The following is a 27,324-nucleotide window of genomic DNA, read 5'->3' as shown; positions in this document are numbered from 1 at the left end:
TCAGAAATGAAAAGCTACATCGTCTAACCACGAACAACCAGTTAGCATAATGATAATATATGTGTTATGTACAATGTATCTGGCAAGGCTAGAGCAAGAAAGAACATAAAGTTTGCAAAAGGTTTAAATAACTTCAAGTATCTGTCTTCAGATTACGTGGAGGTTTTAGTCCGATGGGAAGCAGATTTAAGCGACACCGAAGATAAACCAAAAATGTGGTGGAGCTGCAAACCGTGTGTAGTGTTGCTGGGACAGAAACGGAGCTATAACCGTTGGAAAATACATCACAGACAATGCAACAAACGTGGGACAGAACAATCACTTCTGTGATAAATGCCCACTTATTAATAAACTTCTAACAACCATGGGAAACCTCCTCTCTACATATAAAGTGATATCCAAGCATGGGAAACAAAAGACAGCATTTACCTGTTTGCATCCAGCTAGCCAAGCCTTTCTTGTGTACCAGCTACTTGTGAAGCCTCGTGTATAAATGTTGTCTTTTTCACGAGATTGCTGCGATATATTCAAATCGGGTTGGTCCGGTGCAAGGTCTTTAAGCAAACAATTTATCTGCCAAACTTCTCCTTTCGAAAGGATTGGAGATTAGCTCTTGAACAGAATTAGGCGCGGACCGAGGTCCGGAGACTCCACCTGCACACGAAGCCATCCTCATCAACTACTGCGTCAACCGGATACGAGTCACTGTCCAAACTACTCACAGACTGCACTGGGCGCTGACATTGGCGCCCGGTGACCGTCATCTTTGACGACGCTAATTGGCTGAAATTATATTTTCGTGGCATAGTTTACACGTTACAGATAGCAACAGTCAGCTGCTGGTGGCTGCTGCTGCACTGGTTGAAGGCTCCTCTCTTAGCGCCCAGACGAGAGAAGGTGCATGGGCAAGGCCAGGCAGGAAACATGTGACTTATCAGTAACTTTAGACATCGTAACACAATTTTAAACGAGATTTTATTGTAGATTATACATTTTACTGATACCAATTATATAATATTTACCTTGTTCATTTAAAATAAAAATAAAAACATATATATTTTTTTAAACATATTTTTTTTTTTTTATTTTAATTTTAATTATTATTTATTTTTATCAATATGGGAAGAGGTGGGGCGGCGCCCCTAGCGCCCCTATGGACCGGCCGCCACTGGTTGTATGGATGCAGATTTGTTTTATTTTGTACAGTTAACTTTAATTGTAGGGAAATGTCATATTCATAAAAAGAGATGTGCTCCATCCAAAACAAATTTTCTACATCTTTACCAAGAATTAAAGCAATATAGTAGCACTGCTTTTTTGTCATTTTTTATTTTACATCCCATCCCCTGATGTGAATTATTTTGTATAGAAATTATATGATGTTCATATGTTCTTTAAACGGTAATTAGTCTTTATCAGAGCAGTATAATAGAATATAATTCTATCTATATGGCGCTGGTCTTTATTATTATTATACATCCATGGTCTACCTTGGTGAAAAAAAAATGTTGAGGAATTGACCAATCAGAGGAGGCCTTCATCGGTCCCTGCCACCCTGTGATAGGTGAGGGTCAAGGGAAGCCAACCAGCCTCTGGCTCCCGACCACTCACATTACATCAACGACTTTACCAGGCAACAACATTCGCAAGTGCAGTTACGGAGATTGAAGTTTGAGGAAAACGACCTTTTTTTAAACTAAATTAACCATCAACTCTAAATTAAATGCTATGGCAGGACAACTCCCGGACTACTATAGCTTTGTACGGAGAGGAAAAACTAGGAATTCTGACTTTTAATAACGAAAATTATGTCCGGCGAAGTGGCTAGCTTAGCGCAACACTTCAGCAGCTAGTTAGCTAGCTACATATCAGTTAACTCTAATGTTGTGGAGGACCTGATAGTACAGCGGATAAGCTCTCATATTATAACAATTGTGGATTTTATGAGAAAAGCATGACATTTCTAACATAGTTAGAGCATACCATAAGGTTTATTTTCAGATGTGGAGGGAAGTCAGATTTGACCTGTGAGGACCGTGAGAGGTCAAATCCAAGATGGCCACCAGTCTCTCGGGTCAAATGTTCAAACACGCTTAATTTTGGAACCAAACATTGTAGAAAAACATTTAAGGTGTCATATCCAACTAAATTAGGGATGCCCAATCATTTGATGATACTTTTGAGATCGCCAGAATTCAAGAAAATGAATTTAGGTGAAGATAAAGGTAGAAATTGACCAAAAATAAGCTGTCAATCAGTTGAAATTTGCTGTGTGTTTGTGTGTGTGTGTGTGTGTGTGTGTGTGTGTGTGTGTGTGTGATGTGGTATATCCAACTAAATTAGGGATGCCCAATCATTTGATGATACTTTTGAGATCGCCAGAATTCAAGAAAATGCATTTAGGTGAAGATAAAGGTAGAAATTGACCAAAAATAAGCTGTCAATCAGTTGAAATTTGGTGTGTGTGTGTGTGTGTGTGTGTGTGGTATATCTCAGTGGATTTATGGTCACCCAGCGCTAGCATTACTACAGAGACTGGAGGAATATGGCTTTACTTGGCACAGTCTGCATGCTGATGAAAACATTTGTTTTTGTCTTCAAATACATACTAACATGATTGTGACGAGCATCATATTTGTTCCCCGCCCAACTCTCTAAGTCTAAGTGCTTGAACTCCGTGACAGGAGGATGAAGTATGTATAAATGGATGGAACTATCAACAAAACAGCGTTTTATTTCCCAATGTCATATTTAATAGAATAATAATAATAATGTAAACCAAAGAGGGAGATGGAAAACAGTTCCATGTAGAGCACAAACAGCTCTCTTAACCCTCGCTGTTAACAAAGGGCTGCACTCAACTATAAGGTTCACCGCTGTCCCTTTCCACTTATAGAGGGTTGGGGTTCGATTCCCTGCCTGTCCACCTATAAAGCCAAGGTAGCGCAGCTTTTTTTTCTGTTCTTTAGTGGCTCACATGGACATTTAGAGGTCATGCAAAAGAAAGGGTTATGTATGTTGTGTGTGTGACAGAGAGTGCAGAGAGAACATTGGCAAAGGGGATTTGTTTGTCCTAGCATGGCTGTACAATTACAAATACAAAGGTTTACCCATTTAGACTCCATGGCATGGAGAAAAAAAACTCATTTTAAATGACTCTAAGGATATAACAAGTTTTAGAAAATTGAAAGATTGATGGATTTTTGCCCACATGCGGTAAACATCTTAATTGAATTGTCTATGTGCAACATGAGGACAATAACCACAAGTGTACTCACAGTACCTTTTTTCTCTGGCACTGAAGTTGCAAGGTTTCAGCATGTTGTCCCTCTCTAAACCTTTCTGTTCCCCATTCTTCTTTCTCCAATAAGTGGTGCATCATTATTTTTCTATTAAATATGACATTGGGGAATAAAACGCTGTTGTTTTGTTGATAGTTCCATCCATTTATACATACTTCATCCTCCTGTCACGGAGTTCAAGCACTTAGAGAGTTGGGCGGGGAGCAAATATTATGCTCGTCACAATCATGTAAGTATGTATTTGAAGACAAAAACAAATGTTTGCTTCAGCATGCAGACTGTGCCAAGTAAAGCCATATTCCTCCAGTCTCTGTATTAATGCTAGCGCTGGGTGACCACACACACACACACACACACACCACACACACCCACACACACACCACACACACACACACACACACACACACACACACACACACACACAGCAAATTTCAACTGATTGACAGCTTATTTTTGGTCAATTTCTACCTTTATCTTCACCTAAATGCATTTTCTTGAATTCTGGCGACCTCAAAAGTATCACCAAATGATTGGGCATCCCTAATTTAGTTGGATATGACACCTTAAATGTTTTTCTACAATGTTTGGTTCCAAAATTAAGCGTGTTTGACAGGGGCGTCGCCTGGACCTGGAAACATTCGGGGCTGAGCCCACAGTGGCGGTGTAGGTACCAGAATCTGTTCGGGGTTCGTTACGCCGCTTACCAATGACGTCACGCATTGGCTGTACAGCAACCCAATAGGACATTTTACATGGCCAAATTCCGCAAAGAATATTACAAAATAACAATAAACAGTACTGTAAACATTATGTAAATAACCCAATTTGTGTTCTGTGAAACTGAAAAGGATATTACAGTGTTTTTTGTTACTTTCGTTGGCTGTTGACAGGAAGTTGTTGTTGCTATGGAAACAACATGACGGAGAAAAAAGTAATATCTTCTCCATATAAAGACGTAGAAAGTAAAGAATAATGTGGTGGCCTACCAGATCTGTTACAATGAAGGCTCGATAATCAGCTCATGACATATAGGTGTGTCGTGTGTGTACAGAGTTATAAAGGTTGGTATAAAATCCTTGTTAAATCGGAGAATTAATTCGGGTTACGCCAGAGGTGGCGATATATGCTCCAAGTGGAAGCGATTCGCCATTAAATAAAAGAAGAAGAAGAAGAATTACGCCATCTGGTGTCACAAACAAACGTGTGCCTGCATTAGCTTTGTTACGGCAATGGATTGTGGGAAATTCTCATAACATGTGAGGATCTCTCGAGGGTAAGGTGCCTGTATTATTTTGGTGGACAAAATGTATGTTTTTATTTTATAAGGACTATAACGTTTTGTTGTGTTTGTTTAGTTTAATGTTAATCGTTTAATGCTCACACAGCAGCATGTTTTTTGTGTGTTTGGCTATTGGTTTTATATGATTTATCAACGTGATCATCAATAGCTAATCTGAGCTAATAAGCTAATGGGAGAGCTGCTACACACGATGCCTCGACTACAAAGTCTTCCATGTTTCTACGCTTCTTCCTCTGTGTCACAGTTTCGGGAATATCAAGATCATTGCACAGGGCCTTGGTCTTGCTTTCTCGTCACTTCGGTAACTTTTCAGTGTGTTCTCAACTGCTGTTTTGTAATTTACTGCCTGCACCAAGTCAATTGTTTCTTTCTGCAGGTATTTGTGCAGGCCCTGAGTGGTTGAGAGCAGTGTCTGGAACAGGACAAGCATGTAGATGGTACTGCATTTGCAAAACTTGCTTTCCAGCCCCTTTGCCAGAGGGGCTGAAAGGCTCCCTAAAGTCTTGATCAAAGCAGGGAGGTTTTTGACATGCCCAGCGAACAAGTTATTTGTCCCCTACCTCTAGCTGTTTCTGAAATGTTTGCAATCTCTAATGGTGGAGAAGAAAGAGTAGAGACACTCCAGGAGATCAACGCAGGTATGTGAGTTTTGTACACCAGTTTTTTTAAGTTTAATGTTTCACATTGCTTATGAAAAATATACTACCACTATACGATCACTGATGTTTTGTTGTTGACTGGACACTTATTTTTTTAAAGAGATGGCATGTGAGGATCTCTTAAGCAATGAAGCTCACGTGTCCTTTTTATATGCTGTCCATTGAAATGCAGGAAAGTAATCACCAACTGTGAGTGATCTGTTGCCGAGGGGACACTACACCGGAGTTACATAAGCAGAGGTAAAGTACTATTTTTGGGGGGAACTCCCCCAGGAAGATATTTTTTAAATATTGAAGTTAAAAGCATCAATCTGGTGCACTTTGAGAGCAACATTAAGAGATCTATACATCTCTCAACACCCATATGTCAAAAAAAAAATCAAAGAATCAGAATCAGAAACAGGTTTATTATTTAAAAACACTTGATTTTCCAATTAAATCATAAACTATGTCAAATTATTAGAAGTTGTTAGTAATTAGATTAAACTGAAAAAAGGGATGGAAGGAGGAAATAATAATCCTGCATCACTTGCTTCCTTCCTCACTTGCTGCTTCCTTCATCACATTACCTTTCATTTGCTTCGTTTTTTCTCCCCATCATCACTCGCTGTCTTCACACTCTTTATTGTTTTGTAGGTGGAAGTGTTAGGCTAAATCGCCTTGGTTTGACCTTCGCAAATCGGTCGACGACCTCCCCATGGAGGGTGACATGCCTGTATGCCAATTCATATTTTTTCCCCAACTCCAGAAAACCTGTTTTGAAGCTCCTCCAGCATTCTGTCGAGAACTGGAAAGAAGAGCCTTGTGTATGTTTGACTTTTCATGTTCTCGAAAAGAATCCAATGCACGCTTCCAGTTTGTGTATCCTGAGGTGGTGAGGGTGTCCCTTTGATCCCTTGATTGCTTTGGTTTGCCATATAGTCTACAACTAAAGCAGAATGCTGCATTGGCAGTGGTAGAATATTCAACCCATTTAAAAGTATCAAACCAACTTGGTTGAAATGATCTCTTTTGCTGGCCAAACATGCCGGATGGAAAACAGTGATGTCTCACTTGCCTTGGCCCTGTATCTGCAGTCCCTAAATCAGTTCCCCAGTTACCCATTGACTCTTGTCTGTTATGATGTTCCTGTTCATTGTTGTTCTTATCTGTTGTATCTCCTTCTTGTGTGTTCCTTTCTCCTGTTCTCCTTTCTTCATCCTCTACTATTTTTGGCTCATCTGTGATGACTGTGTAGGTAAACACAAACAAGTATTTTAAATCAGTTTCCAGCTCTGTCAAATAAATGAATTTCAAGATACACAAATTTGTCTTCATTAAAATGAGTGTCACCACACTGTCACAAAATATAATACTAACCAATTGAAAATAGTTAAATTGACATTGGAAACCTCTTGTAGATATCACTGTTAGTAGTTATCTGCCAATAGGAGAGAATCATTCCTATACAAATGCAGTTTGAGTAATTCACTTAATATATTTACTTAACACTTTAATATAGTCATTTTCACGTAATACTCGAATAGTCATCTTTCTGCATTCAAAACTAAGGAAAGCTGTACAATTTGACATGATAATGAGGAAAAAAGGCCTCCGACAATGCAGATTTTTTGATCATATCAATTTTAAGATGGGGGTCGAGGCTTAATATTTGGGAGCATAGTGTCCCTTGTCCCCTTTCAGGAGCCCTACTGGATTAGCTATGATCTGAAATCTTTGTATATAAAAAGCTTGTTAGCTGGCTGTCCATCTCATAATGTTCACATAGAAACTAGCTATCAATAGGAAATATCAATCAGAATTATAATTTCATGCAAAAATCTGTCACAAAAAGAGGTTGCACATTTAAATTCAGGTGTTATGGCAACGTCAGTGGCCAAACAGCCACATTTACTGCTGCAAATACGTTCAAACGTGCTGTCGACAGTAAAGCAGTGGCAACTATGCCACCATTTAAACTGACTTTTCTCAGAAATACTGTCACATAACATCCATATATTTCAGTGCTAGTTTGATGCTTAGCTAAGCTAACTATGAAACACTTTAACTGACAGGACTCCGGATCAACTGTGTACTGTAAGGTAGCTTCTAGCTTCATGTCGAACAGTAAGTTAACATTTCCCAGAGCTTTCTTTGAAATCACCAGGTAACGCTAAAAAACACAACATTTATATTGTATGACAAAGTGTTTATTTAATATATCTGGCTAGCTATAGCTACTTGCTAACGGTTTAGATTACCCGTGCGATTCAAAGTAACGTCAACGTAGCTGTAATTTATGCTTTGCTTACATGTTCGCATAACTTGTAAGTTTACTGACATGTACATACCTTGTTCACCTGGCTCAGGTGGTGGCTCTGGGGTTGTTGTGTGAGCCACCACTTGAGTATTGCCGTCTTTTTTATTGAAAAAATGTCTAATGTCCATCTTCAGAATCTCCGCGTCCGGGGCTGACAGTTTAAAGTTTAAACATTGTCACAGAGGAGAGGTACGTACCTGTCAGCCAATAAAACACGTTTATTTCCATGCAACTCTCTGATTGGTCTGGTGGTGTCTTGGCTTGCCTATGTTGCATTCACTGAACACGGGAAATTACAAATCTGCCGTCCTATAGGTAAAGAAGTACGGTTAATGTATTATATTGAGGGAGAATTTGTCCGGGGCTAAAGAAAAAACATCCGGGGCTAAAGCCCCGGATGCCTACCCCAGGCGACGCAACTGGCCCCACCTAAAATATTTTCCACCAGCCGCCACTGCCGGGCCGGTTAAAATGATTGGTCGTGCTTTTTACAGTACTACGGCTTCCACAGATGACATTTCTTTATGGATTTTTTGTCAAAGCACTTCAGATATTCATTGCTATCGGGATGTTAAGAGCATTCCATGGAATATAACAAAAAGTGTATCTCGAGCCGGTTTCTCAAACGTACCTACCCCACCTTTAATATATCTCTGTACCTAAACTGAACGTAAAAACAATTTGGCAACTTGTTTTTGGTCCCAGCCAAGAAAGTCTTCAAAGTGTGGAATATAGTTTATTTTAAACCATTATGTTTCCAAAGTTAGGAAACGAACACAGATCTGCTAAGTTAGGAATTTACTTTGAATAAACTCCTTAAAAAAATGCTTGAATTGAACCTTAATCTGTTTTTTTTATCTACACTAACACACATAAACAAAAGAGAAATCAAACGATGCTGTTCATATTTGTTTGCTCTCCTGGCGTATCAAACTGCGCTTAAAGGCAGTTTGTTAACTTTTAAATGTTCTTAGGGTTAGAAATGTCCTCATAGTCACAAAAAAAAAACATTTGAGGATGACTTGAGACATGCAAAGCTATATTGGAAAAGCTTATAAAGTAAAAAATAAAGTTATAAAGTACTGCCTTACAAATGTGCGTCGCAGCATATCGGATATAAGAATCACTACATATTGTTCTGCCTGGATCCATATTTGTTGGCGTTTAGCATTTCAAAAACTATATTTTTCACTGTGTCACAACTGCTTTCTCACTTGATGCAGACAAACGGGGCTAAAAAAGAAAGTTGCAAAGGTTTTTATTAAGCCGATGAGGTTATGTCATTTAAAAACATTCATAAAAAGCTTAAAAGATAAAGAAATGTGGTTCAGTCCTACAGGTGTGTGTGTGTGTGTGTGTGTGTGGTGTGTGTGTGTGTGTGGTGTGTGTGTGTGTGTGTGTGTGTGTGTGTGTGTGTGTGTGTGTGTGTGTGTGTCTCTCTCTGTGAGTGTGTGTGTGTGTGTGTGTGCCGTAGAAGTTGAACATGTGACGGAAGAGGCACAAACTACTAATATGAACCTGAACATTAACAGAATAGAGCCTCTTTAAAATAAGCTAACTCATGGTACTCTCCTTGACTGTCATGGTCTCAGTTTTTGTGTTTATAGTTTCCTGTTTTATTTTGAAATGTATCTTTGTTTGATTAAAATAACATTTCGATCCAATATAAAAACATGTAAAAAAAACAGTAATATATCGTTACGAGCTATCATACAGTTATGTAGGTTGTGTTTAGAGTGCAAGGAGACACTAAAACTGACCTGGAGGAATACACATATATGTTTAGTATTTTTTTTATCATTAGGTAATGGTGCACTTCCCCCCTCTAGTGGCTGGAAGATTAACCTTTTATTCACACACACACACACACACACACACACACACACACACACACACACACACACACACACCACACACACACACACACACCACACACACACACACACACACACACACACTCAACAGACTTAGTTAATGGTTCGCTTCAAGTCTAAATGTTTTTCCTCACGTTCCTCTCAGGGCTTCTGTAAATAAATGACTCAGTCCTCTGCAAATGTGTTTTTGCTATTAATCTGTCATCACTGTAATTTGCCGTCCTCTTCATCAGGAGACGTCTAAACGTTCTATTTCCGTCTCGTTCTCTCACCACACGGAGCAGAAAGGACTGGAGGAGAAAGCCGTATAAATACATTAACGTATTTAACTCCAGTGATCACTCTACAAGCCATAAAACACACATTGCACACCATGGCTTTACTACTAACTAACCTACTCTTTGGAAAGCATTGGAAACACAGCATGTATCTTCTACTCAGAAGTGGAAAATAACTAAGTACATTTACTCTAGTACTGTAGTTAAGTACAATTTTGAGATACTTGTACTTTATTTGAGTACTCCATTTTAAGCTACTGTGTACATTTACTCCACTACAGTTCAGAGGTAAATGGGGCACTTCTCCTCCACTACATGTATTTAATACCTTTAGTTACTTCACAGATGTGGATGAATGATGTGAAATATAATCAAGTGTTAAATCAGACTTTAGTTCCACCTGGAGTAAATCCACAAGCTACCCTGCAGTATACAAAGTAATTCAAACTAGCTGCACCTTTACCAGCTTTGAGAACACTTTCATGATCAATCATTATAAAACATATCATATATATTATTTTGAAATGGACCAATCTGCACAATGACTACATTTACTGTCGCTACTTTCACTATATTTTGATGATAATACTTTTCTACTTTCACTTGAGGAACATTTTGAATGCAGGACTTTTACTGTAACAGAGTATTCCTACTCTCTGGGTCTTCTACTTTTACTCAAGTACAAGATCTGAATACTAATACTTTTACTAAAGTACAAGAAGATCTGAGTACTTCTACTTTTACTCAAGTACAAGATCTGAGTACTTCTACGTTTACTCAAGTACGAGATCTGAGTACTAATACTTTTACTCAAGTACAAGATCTGAGTACTTCTACTTTTACTCAAGTACAAGATCTGAGTACTTCTACGTTTACTCAAGTACAAGATCTGAGTACTTCTACTTTTACTCAAGTACAAGATCTGAGTACTTCTACTTTTACTCAAGTACAAGATCTGAGTACTTCTACTTTTACTCGAGTACAAGATCTGAGTACTTCTGCTTTTACTCAAGTACAAGATCTGAGTACTTCTACTTTTACTCAAGTACAAGATCTGAGTACTTCTACTTTTACTCAAGGACAAGATCTGAGTACTTCTACTTTTACTAAAGTACAAGATCTGAGTACTTCTACTTTGACTAAAGGACAAGATCTGAGTACTTCTACTTTTACTCAAGGACAAGATCTGAGTACTTCTACTTTTACTCAAGTACAAGATCTGAGAACTTCTACTTTTACTCAAGTACAAGATCTGAGTACTTCTACTTTTACTCAAGTACAATATCTGTGTACTTCGACTTTGACTAAAATACAAGATCTGAGTATTTATCCCATATCTGCTTCTACTCACCTAAAACATCGTTTACCAAATGTTTTTAAATATTAAATTATATTAATATTTTATAATAATTTAATATAAATATATTACATTTCAGACTTAACAAAAAAAAAAAAAATTATATATAGAACTAGTGTGGTGGTTTAAGGGTCTCTTCGTCTCGTTCATTATTTCTCTATTCTGGGCTGCACTTGCTGCCAGTCCGTCCGTCAGCAGCCAACGACTGAAGCTCTGCTGAAGAAACCACCCAAATTTTTTTCTGCAAACAGCTGTTAGAAACACATTAGTGTATAATAATCAGAAAACAGTAAATACTTAATTTGTCCCACGGGAATTAGGTTTTGCAAACAGTTGCAGTTTGCCGCTAAGCATAGAGGCTATAGTGGCTATAAGGGCACCGGTCCCATGAATTCACGTCACCACCGCTAAGCTAAAGGAGGCTAATGTTGGGCTATAAAGGAACTACAGCCACGGGTCCCATGAATTCACGTCACCACCGCTAAGCTAAAGGAGGCTAATGTTGGGCTATAAAGGAACTACAGCACGGTCCCATGAATTCACGTCACCACCGCTAAGCTAAAGGAGGCTAATGTTGGGCTATAAAGGAACTACAGCACGGTCCCATGAATTCACGTCACCACCGCTAAGCTAAAGGAGGCTAATGTTGGGCTATAAAGGAACTACAGCACGGTCCCATGAATTCACGTCACCACCGCTAAGCTAAAGGTGGCTAATGTTGGGCTATAAAGGAACTACAGCACGGTCACATGACTTCACGTCACCACCGCTAAGCTAAAGGTGGCTAATGTTGGGCTATAAAGGAACTACAGCACGGTCACATGACTTCACGTCACCACCGCTAAGCTAAAGGTGGCTAATGTTGGGCTATAAAGGAACTACAGCACGGTCACATGACTTCACGTCACCACCGCTAAGCTAAGGTGGCTAATGTTGGGCTATAAGGAACTACAGCACGGTCACATGACTTCACGTCACCACCGCTAAGCTAAAGGTGGCTAATGTTGGGCTATAAAGGAACTACAGCACGGTCACATGACTTCACGTCACCACCGCTAAGCTAAAGGTGGCTAATGTTGGGCTATAAAGGAACTACAGCACGGTCACATGACTTCACGTCACCACCGCTAAGCTAAATGTGGCTAATGTTGGGCTATAAAGGACCTTTTTGAACATTAAAGCATGGAGACATGTCCCAATAGAGACACTACATACTGATATACACCTGAACATCAGCAGGAGAGGACTCTTTAAAGTAGAGACACTACATACTGATATACACCTGAACATCAGCAGGAGAGGACTCTTTAAAGTAGAGACACTACACACTGATATACACCTGAACATCAGCAGGAGAGGACTCTTTAAAGTAGAGACACTACATACTGATATACACCTGAACATCAGCAGGAGAGGACTCTTTAAAGTAGAGACACTACATACTGATATACACCTGGACATCAGCAGGAGAGGACTCTTTAAAGTAGAGACACTACATACTGATATACACCTGTACTACAGCGTCTCCAGCGCTTTCGAGCAGCAATGGCCGGCCGTGGCCCAACCCCACATTCCCCTGATAGGTGAAGAGTTGGCCCAATAGCCTTAGCGCCACCGTCCTGACGTCAGTAAAGTGTTCAAATCTGGATCAGTTTTTATCAGATCCGTTGCAGCCCCTTTTTTAGAGATTTGGGTATGGAGGAAAATAGAGAGGGTTGTGTTTCTGACACTTGGTGAGTTCCCTGGAACACCGGGGACACATATTCATGTATAAAAGACGTACAAAAGTGCATTTTGCATGATAGGTCCCCTTTAAAGTAGAGACACTACATACTGATATACACCTGAATATCAGCAGGAGAGGACTCTTTAAAGTAGAGACACTACATACTGATATACACCTGAACATCAGCAGGAGAGGACTCTTTAAAGTAGAGACACTACACACTGATATACACCTGAACATCAGCAGGAGAGGACTCTTTAAAGTAGAGACACTACATACTGATATACACCTGAACATCAGCAGGAGAAGACTCTTTAAAGTAGAGACACTACATACTGATATACACCTGAACATCAGCAGGAGAGGACTCTTTAAAGTAGAGACACTACACACTGATATACACCTGAACATCAGCAGGAGAGGACTCTTTAAAGTAGAGACACTACATACTGATATACACCTGAACATCAGCAGGAGAGGACTCTTTAAAGTAGAGACACTACATACTGATATACACCTGAACATCAGCAGGAGAGGGACTCTTTTAAATTAGAGACACTACATACTGATATACACCTGAGCATCAGCAGGAGAGAACTCTTAAAGTAGAGACACTACATACTGATATACACCTGAAGATCAGCAGGAGAGGACTCTTTAAAGTAGAGACACTACATACTGATATGAACCTGAACATCAGCAGGAGAGGACTCTTTAAAGTAGAGACACTACATACTGATATGAACCTGAACATCAGCAGGAGAGGACTCTTTAAAGTAGAGACACTACATACTGATATACACCTGAACATCAGCAGGAGAGGACTCTTTAAAGTAGAGACACTACATACTGATATACACCTGAACATCAGCAGGAGAGGACTCTTTAAAGTAGAGACACTACATACTGATATACACCTGAACATCAGCAGGAGAGGGACTCTTTAAATTAGAGACACTACATACTGATATACACCTGAGCATCAGCAGGAGAGAACTCTTTAAAGTAGAGACACTACATACTGATATACACCTGAAGATCAGCAGGAGAGGACTCTTTAAAGTAGAGACACTACATACTGATATACACCTGAACATCAGCAGGAGAGGGACTCTTTAAAGTAGAGACACTACATACTGATATACACCTGAACATCAGCTGGAGAGGACTCTTTAAAGTAGAGACACTACATACTGATATGAACCTGAACATCAGCAGGAGAGGACTCTTTAAAGTAGAGACACTACATACTGATATACACCTGAACATCAGCAGGAGAGGACTTCTTTAAAGTAGAGACACTACATACTGATATACACCTGAACATCAGCAGGAGAGGACTCTTTAAAGTAGAGACACTACATACTGATATACACCTGAACATCAGCAGAAGAGGACTCTTTAAAGTAGAGACACTACATACTGATATACACCTGAACATCAGCAGAAGAGGACTCTTTAAAGTAGAGACACTACATACTGATATGAACCTGAACATGAGAATAATATGGCCTCTTTAAAGTCAGCCCCTCCTCTCTTTTCCCTTCTGTTAACAGCTTCTCAAAAGCTTCTACTTAACGTTTCTTAAATGACCGCCTTGACTTTTCGCTGCTCTCCCACCTGTTGTTCTTTAACTTTCATCACCACTAATCCCTGTTGTCTTTCATCGAGCCCTGCCTTGCTTCACACTCATCGTTCATATATGATAATAATGGAGTCAAATAAAGGTCAATTTACTTTGTTTTTCACCTCCAGGCTCCGAACATCTTCATTTTCGTTGGGATTAATGCAATCTCTAAAGAACAATCTTGAAGGAAATGTTGATTGCAGTCGTCGATTAGGGAGGAGATTTGAACATTTATGGTTGGGAGGGGGTTGGAGATGATATTTCAGATGCTGCTGAGCCCATTGGTCTGTGGGAAAATCCACTTCCATAAACAGAAAGACGGGGTTCCCTTCGCCTTTGGGGAATGCAATATAAACCAACTTATAATGCCCAAACTTGAAGACGAGAGGCTCCGTTCTGTTCCCGTCTTCCAACAAAAGGTGAGATTACAACTCTGTCTTTCCTCCGCTGATTGGTTTTGCAGATATTTGATAGTTTGACGAGCTTTTTCGGCCACTTTGTCTTGAAGTTAATAAGGTTTTTGGGTTGTTTTAAAGTGGAAGAAGTATTCAGATGCTTGAGTTATAGTACAAATACCCCTGTGAAAATACTTCAGTACAAGTAAAAGTGCTGCAAAGTAAAAGAGTAACCAGCGAAATGTACTTAGTATTAATTATGCTTAAAGTCAAAATCTGGTCTGTGCATTAAAGTGTTTCTTTTATATCTCATGTTTGCTGCAGATTAAACTAAACAGTATACAAAGTGGTTAAAACCTCGACAGAAGTATAATAAAACATTAATGCATTGAAACTGATATTTTACAAAATCAAGCCGGACACTTTTCACATATTTTCGAGACGTTTTTACAGATTTAAAATATAGGTTTCTTAAGTTTATTTGTAACATTTTCAGACATTTCAGTTTCGTATTTTTGGGACATTATATTTTAATCTTTTTGTTGTGCTTTTTAAGACTTTATTCACATATCTGTTAATTGTTTTTTCACAAACTGTTCAGCCTTGTAGCGCTGTTTAGGTTGTGCTCATTGTAACTCTGCAGCAATGCATCATTTTATACAACATCATCATATGCTAGCTTTGCCCTGGCTCAAGGATGGACAAAAGAAGGAGACCACACATGATTCATATCCAATTAAAGTGCATTTATTTAAAGAAACTAAGTTAATTATGGAGTCAGTTAATCAGTAATGTGTGTAGTGTGTGGGTGTGTGAACATGCATCAGTATATAAAACAAACAAACCAAGGTCCAGTAGAGCCAAGCAACCCAAGAGGAGAGAGAGGGTGTTTCTCAATCTCGAGTAAAGCTGCTTCAGAGCCACTATTTCAAGCATACTACGTCATCGAGTGCCGCCGGCGTACTCCGTTTGGAGAAATATCGAGGCTGCACATGAGTAGACTCCGCGGTCTTAAAATCCCCACAATGCTTTGCGCACGGACCAATTTCCCCAAATCTGTGGCGGAAGATGTAAGAGGCGGGGCCTCTCATATGACGCACACCTGCACACTTGCTAGCCTGTTCCACTCTTTGTTTTCCAAATGTCAGGAAGTATTCTTGACTCGCTTCTGAAGCAAGATGCTCGGCAGACATGTGCTACCAAGCAAGCGTACTCGCGATTGAGAAACACCCAGTGACTGACTACCTGTAGCTGAGCAGCCAACCTAAATCAGGTGTCAGCCATCTCTCCTGATTGGGCAGTGGCTAACCAGGGACCTGAGTCTAAGGCCTAGGGGCCGTCACACTTGCGAAACACGTATTGATAATAGTTAAACTTTTCATGAGTTTCTCAGAAGAGCATCTCTGTTTTCAGCCGTGCGATGAAGCATTTTGTACTTGTTGAGTGTACTTGGTCACATTTCTTTGAGCTTATTAGACAGATATGTTGGTTTTGGATGAATGTTTAAACTGTTGTTGACATATTGGTTAAAAGGTAGAAGCTTGTGAGAAAGTGCTGCTGTAGGAAGATGAAGGTTGTGGGGGAAACCTCTGAAGCAATTGAAAAAAGGACTCAGAGAGACACGAGGAGAGCTGGAGCTTTGATGGCAAACACTGACGGTTTATTTGGAGCTTCGGCCGGAGAATTGGTCAGACCACACGGTAGAGACATGTGACATGTAACGGCTGCTCGAGGTTGGAGCATCTGTGTCAGAAGGTGAAAGAGGACACTAGGGCAAATTATTCCCTGACTAAGGTGATGTTTTAAGATGTCATTACGTTAGATTTTGGGGTTGAAGCGCTTGTTATGCAGCTGTGAAGTGAAAGTGATGAGTTGTGTTGGTGTAAGTGGACTCCATGGTGTAATGCAATGGTCCCAGAGTGAATTATTGTGTCATCACTGATCGTTTGAATAGATTTCATGTGTGTTTGTTTTATTTTTCCCCCTAAATATTTGTTTTTAATCTCATTAATTGAGTTTATTATTACTGATGGAACCTCCCAGCATTGTTTGTGCAACTAGTGCAATTTTACCTCCAGTATATGCTGTGTTTTCGTGAATGTTGCCTCGATTATCCTTTAGACAATAAATCAAAACATTAAGTGCAATTTTGCACCTTTTATTTATGCGAAATTTGGAAAACGGCAAAAAGAACTTCCAATATCTCAAAGAAAGTGGGTTTTACGTTTAGCAGAGGTGGAATAAAAAATGTACCTTTGTGCTGATGATGCTCTGCTTTAAATGAATAACATATGGCATTAATTATGTCTTAGCAGCAAAAACCTACATTAATTAAAAAAATCATCATGCTTTTTTCAAATGTATTATTAATCTGTTGAAACCTACTGGAGATCCTCACTGTTGTATGAGAAATATTGGACAGGTTTAATGGCAGATTATCAGTTTTTTTAAATGTTATCAGGAGAAAAAAAGCCCAATAGAGTAACTGTAACCTTACAGGAAGCTCAGGATGAGGCTTGATTTTCAAAATAAAAGGTCAAACTCTCATTGTATTTTAAACAGTAAAACTACATATAAATGATGTTTTTCAGAACAAAAGCCCCAGAAGGTAACTTTATCTTAAAATAATACTGTTTTTCAAAATAAAAGGTCACTGTTTGTCATTGTTTTTCAAAATAAAAGCCCTATAATTTATTATAGAATATATTAGGGTTTATAATATATACATTATTTTCATTTTATTTTGGTAAAAGTCTGTATTGACTATAACCGATTAATTATATTGGCAGATTCTCATAATGGCACTTCTGCTTTTTTATTTTCTTCACAACTCTCTGCCTTAGTTTAAACAAAATGATTGCCCCATCTTGTTTGGTAAATAGGTGTAAAAGAGTTAAAGAGTCCTTTCCTGCTGATGTTCAGGTGTATATCAGTATGTAGTGTCTCTACTTTAAAGAGTCCTCTCCTGCTGATGTTCAGGTGTATATCAGTATGTAGTGTCTCTACTTTAAAAAGTCCTCTCCTGCTGATGTTCAGGTGTATATCAGTATGTAGTGTCTCTACTTTAAAGAGTCCTCTCCTGCTGATGTTCAGGTGTATATCAGTATGTAGTGTCTCTACTTTAAAGAGTCCTCTCCTGCTGATGTTCAGGTGTATATCAGTATGTAGTGTCTCTACTTTAAAGAGTCCTCTCCTGCTGATGTTCAGGTGTATATCAGTATGTAGTGTCTCTACTTTAAAGAGTCCTCTCCTGCTGATGTTCAGGTGTATATCAGTATGTAGTGTCTCTACTTTAAAGAGTCCTCTCCTGCTGATGTTCAGGTGAATATCAGTATGTAGTGTCTCTACTTTAAAGAGTCCTCTCCTGCTGATGTTCAGGTGTATATCAGTATGTAGTGTCTCTACTTTAAAGAGTCCTCTCCTGCTGATGTTCAGGTGAATATCAGTATGTAGTGTCTCTACTTTAAAGAGTCCTCTCCTGCTGATGTTCAGGTGTATATCAGTATGTAGTGTCTCTACTTTAAAGAGTCCTCTCCTGCTGATGTTCAGGTGTATATCAGTATGTAGTGTCTCTACTTTAAAGAGTCCTCTCCTGCTGATGTTCAGGTGTATATCAGTATGTATTGTCTCTATTTTAAAGAGTCCTCTCCTGCTGATGTTCAGGTGTATATCAGTATGTAGTGTCTCTACTTTAAAGAGTCCTCTCCTGCTGATGTTCAGGTGTATATCAGTATGTAATGTCTCTACTTTAAAGAGTCCTCTCCTGCTGATGTTCAGGTGTATATCAGTATGTAGTGTCTCTACTTTAAAGAGTCCTCTCCTGCTGATGTTCAGGTGTATATCAGTATGTAGTGTCTCTACTTTAAAGAGTCCTCTCCTGCTGATGTTCAGGTGTGTATCAGTATGTAGTGTCTCTACTTTAAAGAGTCCTCTCCTGCTGATGTTCAGGTGTATATCAGTATGTAGTGTCTCTACTTTAAAGAGTCCTCTCCTGCTGATGTTCAGGTGTATATCAGTATGTAGTGTCTCTACTTTAAAGAGTCCTCTCTTGCTGATGTTCAGGTGAATATCAGTATGTAGTGTCTCTACTTTAAAGAGTCCTCTCCTGCTGATGTTCAGGTGTATATCAGTATGTAGTGTCTCTACTTTAAAGAGTCCTCTCCTGCTGATGTTCAGGTGTATATCAGTATGTAGTGTCTCTACTTTAAAGAGTCCTCTCCTGCTGATGTTCAGGTATCAGTATGTAGTGTCTCTACTTTAAAGAGTCCTCTCCTGCTGATGTTCAGGTCTATATCAGTATGTATTGTCTCTATTTTAAAGAGTCCTCTCCTGCTGATGTTCAGGTGTATATCAGTATGTAGTGTCTCTACTTTAAAGAGTCCTCTCCTGCTGATGTTCAGGTGTATATCAGTATGTAGTGTCTCTACTTTAAAGAGTCCTCTCCTGCTGATGTTCAGGTATCAGTATGTAGTGTCTCTACTTTAAAGAGTCCTCTCCTGCTGATGTTCAGGTCTATATCAGTATGTATTGTCTCTATTTTAAAGAGTCCTCTCCTGCTGATGTTCAGGTGTATATCAGTATGTAGTGTCTCTACTTTAAAGAGTCCTCTCCTGCTGATGTTCAGGTGTATATCAGTATGTAGTGTCTCTACTTTAAAGAGTCCTCTCCTGCTGATGTTCAGGTGTATATCAGTATGTAATGTCTCTACTTTAAAGAGTCCTCTCCTGCTGATGTTCAGGTGTAAATATCAGAGAGGGTTCCTACTGATCTTGTGTTTGTGCTCGTTCTATAATGAGAGGGTCCTGACTCAGCGATGTTTTCATCTCAGAGGGGGGTCCGGTGGTTCTGATAATCCTCCAGGAGACAGACCTCTCATCACAGAGGAACTAATGGCTCCAGACCTTTGTCCTGATTTAGACTCAAGGCTTTCCTCGGCTGACCGGTGTTACGTTTCCTTTGAGTGCAGTTAGTATTTCCTCCTGACCTTCACCTTGTTTCCTCTCTGTTTGTCTCAGCTGTCTCTTAATAATGGATTCACTGGCTCTGTGATTTTCAGCAGGTTTCAATGGGGGTTTCCCTTTCCTGTAGTGTGTATACATATGATATTAAAAGCTGGTTTACTGCCAGATATTTAGTGTTCATCAGACAATCTGAAAACCTTTATTGATCACACAGAGGCGACATTTACAAGCACCTTAAGGACTCTTATCAAGACCAAAATAACCAGTTTCAAGGAGGTAAAAAAGGTGATATGTCATAATATATTTGAGGAAATGTGTATAAATCCTTTCAAAATACAACACCTGATCATAACTAACTTTAACTGCTAAGGATTTAAGACATTTTTGAAGTTTAATTCCAATCTTTTCAAAATAAAAGCCCAGCAGAGTAACTGTATCCTCAACAGCAAAACTCATGTTAAGGCTTATTTTTCAAAATAGAAGCCCTAAAGTGTGACTGTATCCTTTCTTGAGTCTCAGGATGGAGCTTCTTTTTCAAAATAAAAGCCCCAAATTAGTAACTGACCCCTAACCAGAAGCTCAGGTTGAGGTTGTTTTTCAAACTAATAGCCCAACAGATTAACTGACTCTTTACAATAAGCTTAAGATGAGGCTTCTTTTTTTCAAAATAAAAGCCCCATAGAGTACCCGACTACAAAAAGCTCTGGATGAGGCTTGTTTTTTCAAAATAAAAGCCCTACAGAGCAACTTTATCCTCAACAGTAAAACTCAGGTAAAGGCTTGTTTTTCAAAATAAAAGCCCTAAAGTGTGACTGTATCCTTGCTTGAGTCTCAGGATGGAGCTTATTTTTCAAAATAAAAGGCACATAGAGTACCTGACTACAAAAAGCTCTGGATGAGGCTTGTTTTTTCAAAATAAAAGTCCTACCGAGCAACTTTATCCTCAACAGTAAAACTCATGTTAAGGCTTGTTTTTCAAAATAAAAGCCCTAAAGTGACTGTATCCTTGCTTGAGTCTCAGGATGGGGCTTGTCTTTCAAAATAAAAGGCACATATAGTAAGTGTATCCTCACAGGAAGCTCAGGATAAGGATTCTTTTCAAATTAAAAACTCTGGATGTCAACAGTAAAACTTCAGATGGACCTGTTTTTTCAAAATAAAAGCCCCCAAAATAACCAGTTTCAATCTGCAGAATCGGGATTTATTATGGGATAGATTGGGATATATAAACATGTATGATTTTTGGTCTTTATTCTGTTGAAAGGCTAGATTCCCTCGCTCGTCTCCTTAGCGTTCAGCACTTTGTAGAAGGTTGCTTTTATTGATTTAAATGCCCCCTAGTGGGCCACGAAGGCATTGCAAGTGGGCCGCCAAATAATTTGCAACACATTATGATTTGTGTGGAAACATTTAATTATTAAGATTCAGTGGCGAGCCGTCAGGGCCCTCTAGGCCCTCTGTGAGGGCCTAAGATATTCCAAAAAATAATATTTAAAAACATTAAAAAAAAAAATATTTTTTTAAAATATATATTTTTTTAATATTATTTTTGTTATGTTTTTCATTAGTTTTACCGAAAAAAAACTTGATTTAATAAAATAACATTTCCAAATAAATAAATCCTTCGAATCTGCCTGTTCAGTCTCTGTTTGAATGTGGGTTACATGAAAGAAGCTCGTCTGGCCCTCTCTGCGATTCACAGAGGGTTGCTATAGTAACTGAACGAGAGAGTAATGTCAAATGACAGTACAATTGACCAATCATATCTTCCCTCTAAATGGGTGGGTTTTATTATCGCGGACTAGATGACAAGTTCCGCCCGCTGTGAAACTTTTCTTGTTTCCATAGCAACAACAACTTCCTGTCAACAGCGTGAACTCGCCTTCAAAATAAAAGCATGCCAAATTACACTTAAGACATACAACTGCAACGAAAGTAACAAACACAATGCAATATCATTTTCAATGTCAAAGAACACAAATTGGGTTCACAGGTGTTGTTTTGTGTGGTAGAGGGTCGCTGTCATTGATGCGTTTTGCACCCTGGGCCGTTGTTTTGATATTCCGCTGAAGTATACGCTGTGACGTAATAACTCTTTTTTTTTCTTTTTTTCGAGGGAAGGGGTGGGGGTCAGAGGGCCTAGGTATAAAGCTCACGGCTCGCCACTGTTAAGATTTTTTTGTATTTGAACCTCTTTTCCTTTCTCTTTCTCGATCCTCCTTAGCAACGGTCATTACAGTCCTTGACAGCGGTCTGTTCTACTGGATTTACAACGTGTCACATGTTCTGAATCGACCAATCAGAATCGAGTATTCAACTAAACCGTGTAATAGAAATGTCTGTTTGTTACTGATGGCCAGCTCCTTTTCTAATTAAAATAAAAAGTACTCTGAGAACTTTATTTAGCCTCCATGTTGTTTATGGTTGAATTTGGGCCGCGAACATTTTTTCGATTCTTAAGTGGACCCTGAGTGTAAAAAGGTTGGGAACCGCTGGTATATGTTTTTTTTGTTATTTTTATTATTATTTATTTTACCTTTATTTGTTTCTGTTTTGTGAGCTTCGCTGTGTGATTTTTTATTTCTCCGTACAGCACTTTGGTCTGGAGGTTTTAAAGTGCTTTATAAATAAAGTTGGATTGGATTGGAAGTGTTGCGAACCTCTCAGTGCTTTTATGTGATTTTGAGATACTTTTCTTGTGTATTTGTGTAATTTCTAAAACATAATTCCTGTTTCTCTGCAGACTTTGAAGCCAAATAAACGCCAAGATGTCGGAGTAAGTAATTCTGGGTCTCACTCATCCATATGTTTATTAATATTCACCAATAACACTCTTTAGTACTTTTCTTATTCACATTGGAAGTGTTTCAGCGTCCTTCCTCTGTTCTCCATGAAGCCAATTAAACAGACCGTAGCTCTAACGAGTTTTCCTCTGATCAGATTGGTTTGACTCACATTGGGAACACTTGCCTCTGATGGTGTGTGGATATTGTGCTATGTGCTTTTAATCTAAATAACAACGTGTCACAGGTTCAACAGAGATAACAGGCATTTACAATAGACACAACTAATCAAACAAAAGAGGCACAACTCAAATAAAACGAGAACAACTTAGGTGCTCTTTCTTTCTTTCCAAGTATTGGTTTCTTTACTAACGTATATTAAATATATACATTTTGTGTCAAAACAAATGGATGTTTTTTTTAATCCTACAGGAAAAAGATGTCATCGAGTCGCAAGCATCATATAAAGGTAAAATACTCCTTTACATATTTCATATAAGGAATATTTACAAATACATGAAAAACACACAAGGGTCCAGAGGTGGTAGAAGTACTCAGATCTAGTGCTTGAGTAAAAGGAGAAGTACTCAGATCTAGCGCTTCAGTAAAAGTACAAGTACTCAGATCTTGTACTTCAGTAAAAGTAGAAGTACTCAGATCTTTTAAGTAAAAGTAAAAGTACTCAGATCTTGTAGTAAAAGTAGAAGTACTCAGATCTTGTACTCGAGTAAAAGTAGAAGTACTCATCTTGTACTTGAGTGAAAGTAGAAGTACTCAGATCTTGTACTTGAGTGAAAGTAGAAGTACCTCTGAATTGTAGTGGAGTAGAAGTAGCATAAAATAAAAGTGTGAAATAACTTGTATGTGCATTGCTCAGGTGGCGCTTATTGTCACCGTTCTCTAAGCCTTTTCTTTGTTAGCGTATCTGCAAAAGAACACACTCCAGAGTTAACCCATGAAAGGCAGTGTCTCACAGATGCAACACATTGTAGTTTTTATGTGAGATATCTTCACAGTAGCCGGAACAACAATGTGACTTTTTTTAGTTGTATTAACAGTTTTACCAACAGTGTTTTAAATGTGCATTGATATGGGATGTCCCTTTGCAGAGCTTGATGCTGTCCATCGCTAAAGGCTTGCTGGAGGAGGAGGCGAAGGAGCAGGAGGAGGAGAGGAGCAGATACATGGAGGAGAGCTGTCCTCCTGTCAGCATGCCGAGGAGCATGCAGGAGATGCAGGTACATCACATACTGTTTCTAACATATCTGAAGGAGAGGAAGGTACACCATCATCATCATCACATACTGTTTATATTATATCTGAAGGAGAGGAAGGTACACTATCATCATCATAGAGAGAGAGAGAGAGAGAGAGAGAGAGAGAGAGAGAGAGAGAGAGAGAGAGAGAGAGAGAGGAGAGAGAGAGAGAGAGAGAGAGAGAATGAATAAATATTTCTGCTTGTGTTCAGGAGCTGTGCAGAGAAATCAACGACAAGATCAACGTGATCGACGAGGAGCGATACGACCTGAATACAAAAGTCACTAAATCCGACAAGGAGGTAAAAAACCCTATAATGTATAATATGTGAGTAAATGTGTATAAATCCTTTCAAAATACAACACCAGAGCATAACTAACTTTAACTGCTAAGGTTTTAAGACATTTTTTAAGTTTAATAAAAAAGATTGCAAAATAAAAGCCCAGCAGAGTACCTGACTACATAAAGCTCTGGATGAGGCTTGCTTTTCAAAATAAAAGCCCTACCGAGCAACTTTATCCTCAACAGTATTTTTTTTCAAAATAAAAGCCCCAAAGTGTGACTGTATCCTTACAGAAAGCTTAAGATGAGGCTTGTTTTTCAAAGTAAAAGCTTTAACTCCCACTGTATGTCAACAGTAAAACTACATATGGTTGTTGTTTTTCATAATAAAAGCACCAGATGGTAACTGCATCTTAAAAGGGAACTCAAGCCCAAGTTCTTTTTGCTTTTCTCTCGTGTGTACATGCTGAGATGATAGCTATAACATTTAAAAAAGTAATTCAAAAATGTGTTATCAGTCTCTTCAGTTAAGCTTTGTGACGCTTATAGTAAACAAATGTTCCATCATCTGTGACGTCCCTCGTTCCCTCCAGATCGACGACCTGAAGATCAAGGTTCAGGATCTGATGGGAAAGTTCAAGAAGCCGGTCCTGAGGAAAGTCCGTATGTCTGCAGACGCCATGTTGAAAGCTCTGCTGGGCTCAAAACACACCGTGAACATGGAGCTGAGAGCCAACCTGAAGCAGGTCAAGAAGGAGGTCAAAGAGGAGGTGAGGACTCTTTAAAGTAGAGACACTACACACTGATATACACCTGAACATCAACAGGAGAGGACTCTTTAAAGTAGAGACACTACACACTGATATACACCTGAACATCAGCAGGAGAGGACTCTTTAAAGTAGAGACACTACACACTGATATACACCTGAACATCAGCAGGACAGGACTCTTTAAAGTAGAGACACTACATACTGATATACACCTGAACATCAGCAGGAGAGGACTCTTTAAAGTAGAGACACTACACACTGATATACACCTGAACATCAGCAAGACAGGACTCTTTAAAGTAGAGACACTAGATACTGATATACACCTGAACATCAGCAGGAGAGGACTCTTTCAAGTAGAGACACTACACACTGATATACACCTGAACATCAGCAGGAGAGGACTCTTTAAAGTAGAGACACTACATACTGATATACACCTGAACATCAGCAGGAGAGGACTCTTTAAAGTAGAGACACTACATACTGATATACACCTGAACATCAGCAGGAGAGGACTCTTTAAAGTGGAGACACTACATACTGATATACACCTGAACATCAGCAGGAGAGGACTCTTTAAAGTAGAGACACTACATACTGATATACACCTGAACATCAGCAGGAGAGGACTCTTTAAAGTAGAGACACTACATACTGATATACACCTGAACATCAGCAGGAGAGGACTCTTTAAAGTAGAGACACTACACACTGATATACACCTGAACATCAACAGGAGAGGACTCTTTAAAGTAGAGACACTACACACTGATATACACCTGAACATCAGCAGGAGAGGACTCTTTAAAGTAGAGACACTACACACTGATATACACCTGAACATCAGCAGGACAGGACTCTTTAAAGTAGAGACACTACATACTGATATACACCTGAACATCAGCAGGAGAGGACTCTTTAAAGTAGAGACACTACACACTGATATACACCTGAACATCAGCAAGACAGGACTCTTTAAAGTAGAGACACTACATACTGATATACACCTGAACATCAGCAGGAGAGGACTCTTTCAAGTAGAGACACTACACACTGATATACACCTGAACATCAGCAGGAGAGGACTCTTTAAAGTAGAGACACTACATACTGATATACACCTGAACATCAGCAGGAGAGGACTCTTTAAAGTAGAGACACTACATACTGATATACACCTGAACATCAGCAGGAGAGGACTCTTTAAAGTGGAGACACTACATACTGATATACACCTGAACATCAGCAGGAGAGGACTCTTTAAAGTAGAGACACTACATACTGATATACACCTGAACATCAGCAGGAGAGGACTCTTTAAAGTAGAGACACTACATACTGATATACACCTGAACATCAGCAGGAGAGGACTCTTTAAAGTAGAGACACTACATACTGATATACACCTGAACATCAGCAGGAGAGGACTCTTTAAAGTAGAGACACTCCATACTGATATACACCTGAACATCAGCAGGAGAGGACTCTTTAAAGTGGAGACACTGATTTCTGTTTGTGTTTCAGGATAAGGAGCTGCGAGATGTCGGTGATTGGCGTAAAAACATTGAAGACAAAGCCGGAATGGACGGGAGGAAGAAGATGTTCGAGACAGAAGCTTAAACAAGCTGTAGCATTTCCAAAAGTCCCCGTTTTTTATAGACTGGATTAATCATCAGATTCCTTGTGAGCTGCACAAACTTCAACACAATAAACAAACTGAAGGAGCCGTTTTAGTTTCACGATTATTTGTAAAACTTTGAATTACGAGCGATCTTTAAAGATTAGGACAGAATTCAGAAACATACAAGGACATAGTTTGGTGTTTTGGTGCCTAACGATGAATACAGTGCAAAAGTCAAGAGACATCATATGAAATAGGAACATTTACAATAGAAAATATATTTAGTTTAATTATGAACTGTACAGGTTTGTGCAGAAATGTGTAAAATATTGCCCAGAGGATGTGCGAAACTTTAAAACATGAAGGACAAATAGTATGAATCTAATATAAATGTGCATTCATGTCAAATAGTGGTTATTAATACTTTTAGCGTAAGACAGGAACAATCTAGTTCTTAACTTTCAAAACAAAAAATAACATCTTTAGACATTGAAACACAGTAAAAAAGCAAAATCATCAAATAATCGTTCATCAAAATCCGATGTGATCATTTAACGTCTTGTTGTATCCGTCCAAAGCCCAAACATATTACATTTATTATGATATTTAACGTCCAAAATCAGAACATCAGTTTTTTGATGAGGCTGAAAGCAGAATTTATGGGGCAATAAAACATGTTGGGCAGTTCTAAATTTAACAAAAATGTATAAAAATGCAAAAATATTCTGTATATCTTATAACCATCTATGGGTGGAATTGCAAAAAAAAAGGTTAGAAAAGCTGTGTGTCATCGCTTCATGCTACTTCTCCCTATAAAATAAATCAAAA

The 27,324-nt window shown here is 38.8% G+C and overlaps 1 protein-coding gene and 1 long non-coding RNA gene across 3 annotated transcripts; both read left to right on the top strand.

Annotated features, from left to right (window-relative positions):
- The first annotated feature begins 4,498 nt into the window (after positions 1 to 4,498).
- LOC117479816 lies at positions 4,499 to 6,672 on the top strand. 2 transcript variants are annotated; one of them, XR_004555594.1, is made up of 4 exons: positions 4,499 to 4,575; positions 4,979 to 5,240; positions 5,434 to 5,501; positions 5,898 to 6,667. It is a non-coding gene; the product is annotated as an uncharacterized LOC117479816 (long non-coding RNA). The 2 variants fall into 2 exon arrangements; XR_004555593.1 differs by having other exon boundaries at positions 4,559 to 5,240; positions 5,898 to 6,672.
- Positions 6,673 to 14,771: 8,099 nt separating this feature from the next.
- On the top strand, positions 14,772 to 26,601 carry LOC117479790 (troponin I, fast skeletal muscle-like). Its single transcript, XM_034126874.1, has 7 exons — positions 14,772 to 14,841; positions 22,522 to 22,554; positions 22,994 to 23,030; positions 23,671 to 23,799; positions 24,030 to 24,119; positions 24,694 to 24,870; positions 26,400 to 26,601. Exons 2-7 carry the CDS (start codon positions 22,547 to 22,549, stop codon positions 26,493 to 26,495), a joined length of 537 nt encoding a protein of 178 aa, XP_033982765.1. The 5' UTR covers positions 14,772 to 14,841; positions 22,522 to 22,546; the 3' UTR covers positions 26,496 to 26,601.
- The last annotated feature ends 723 nt before the right edge of the window (positions 26,602 to 27,324 follow it).

Source organism: Trematomus bernacchii, unplaced genomic scaffold (assembly GCF_902827165.1).
Source record: "Trematomus bernacchii unplaced genomic scaffold, fTreBer1.1, whole genome shotgun sequence".
NCBI lineage: Eukaryota > Metazoa > Chordata > Actinopteri > Perciformes > Nototheniidae > Trematomus > Trematomus bernacchii.
The sequence above is the reverse complement of the archived record's forward strand: the minus strand, read 5'-3'. Positions and strand labels throughout refer to the sequence as shown.

Excerpts from the sequence above, each read along its gene's own strand:
- LOC117479790 (XM_034126874.1), top strand. Across the intron at positions 23,031-23,670 it reads GTCGCAAGCATCATATAAAG|AGCTTGATGCTGTCCATCGC; the intron begins GTAAAATACTCC and ends GTCCCTTTGCAG. Across the intron at positions 24,120-24,693 it reads TCACTAAATCCGACAAGGAG|ATCGACGACCTGAAGATCAA; the intron begins GTAAAAAACCCT and ends CGTTCCCTCCAG.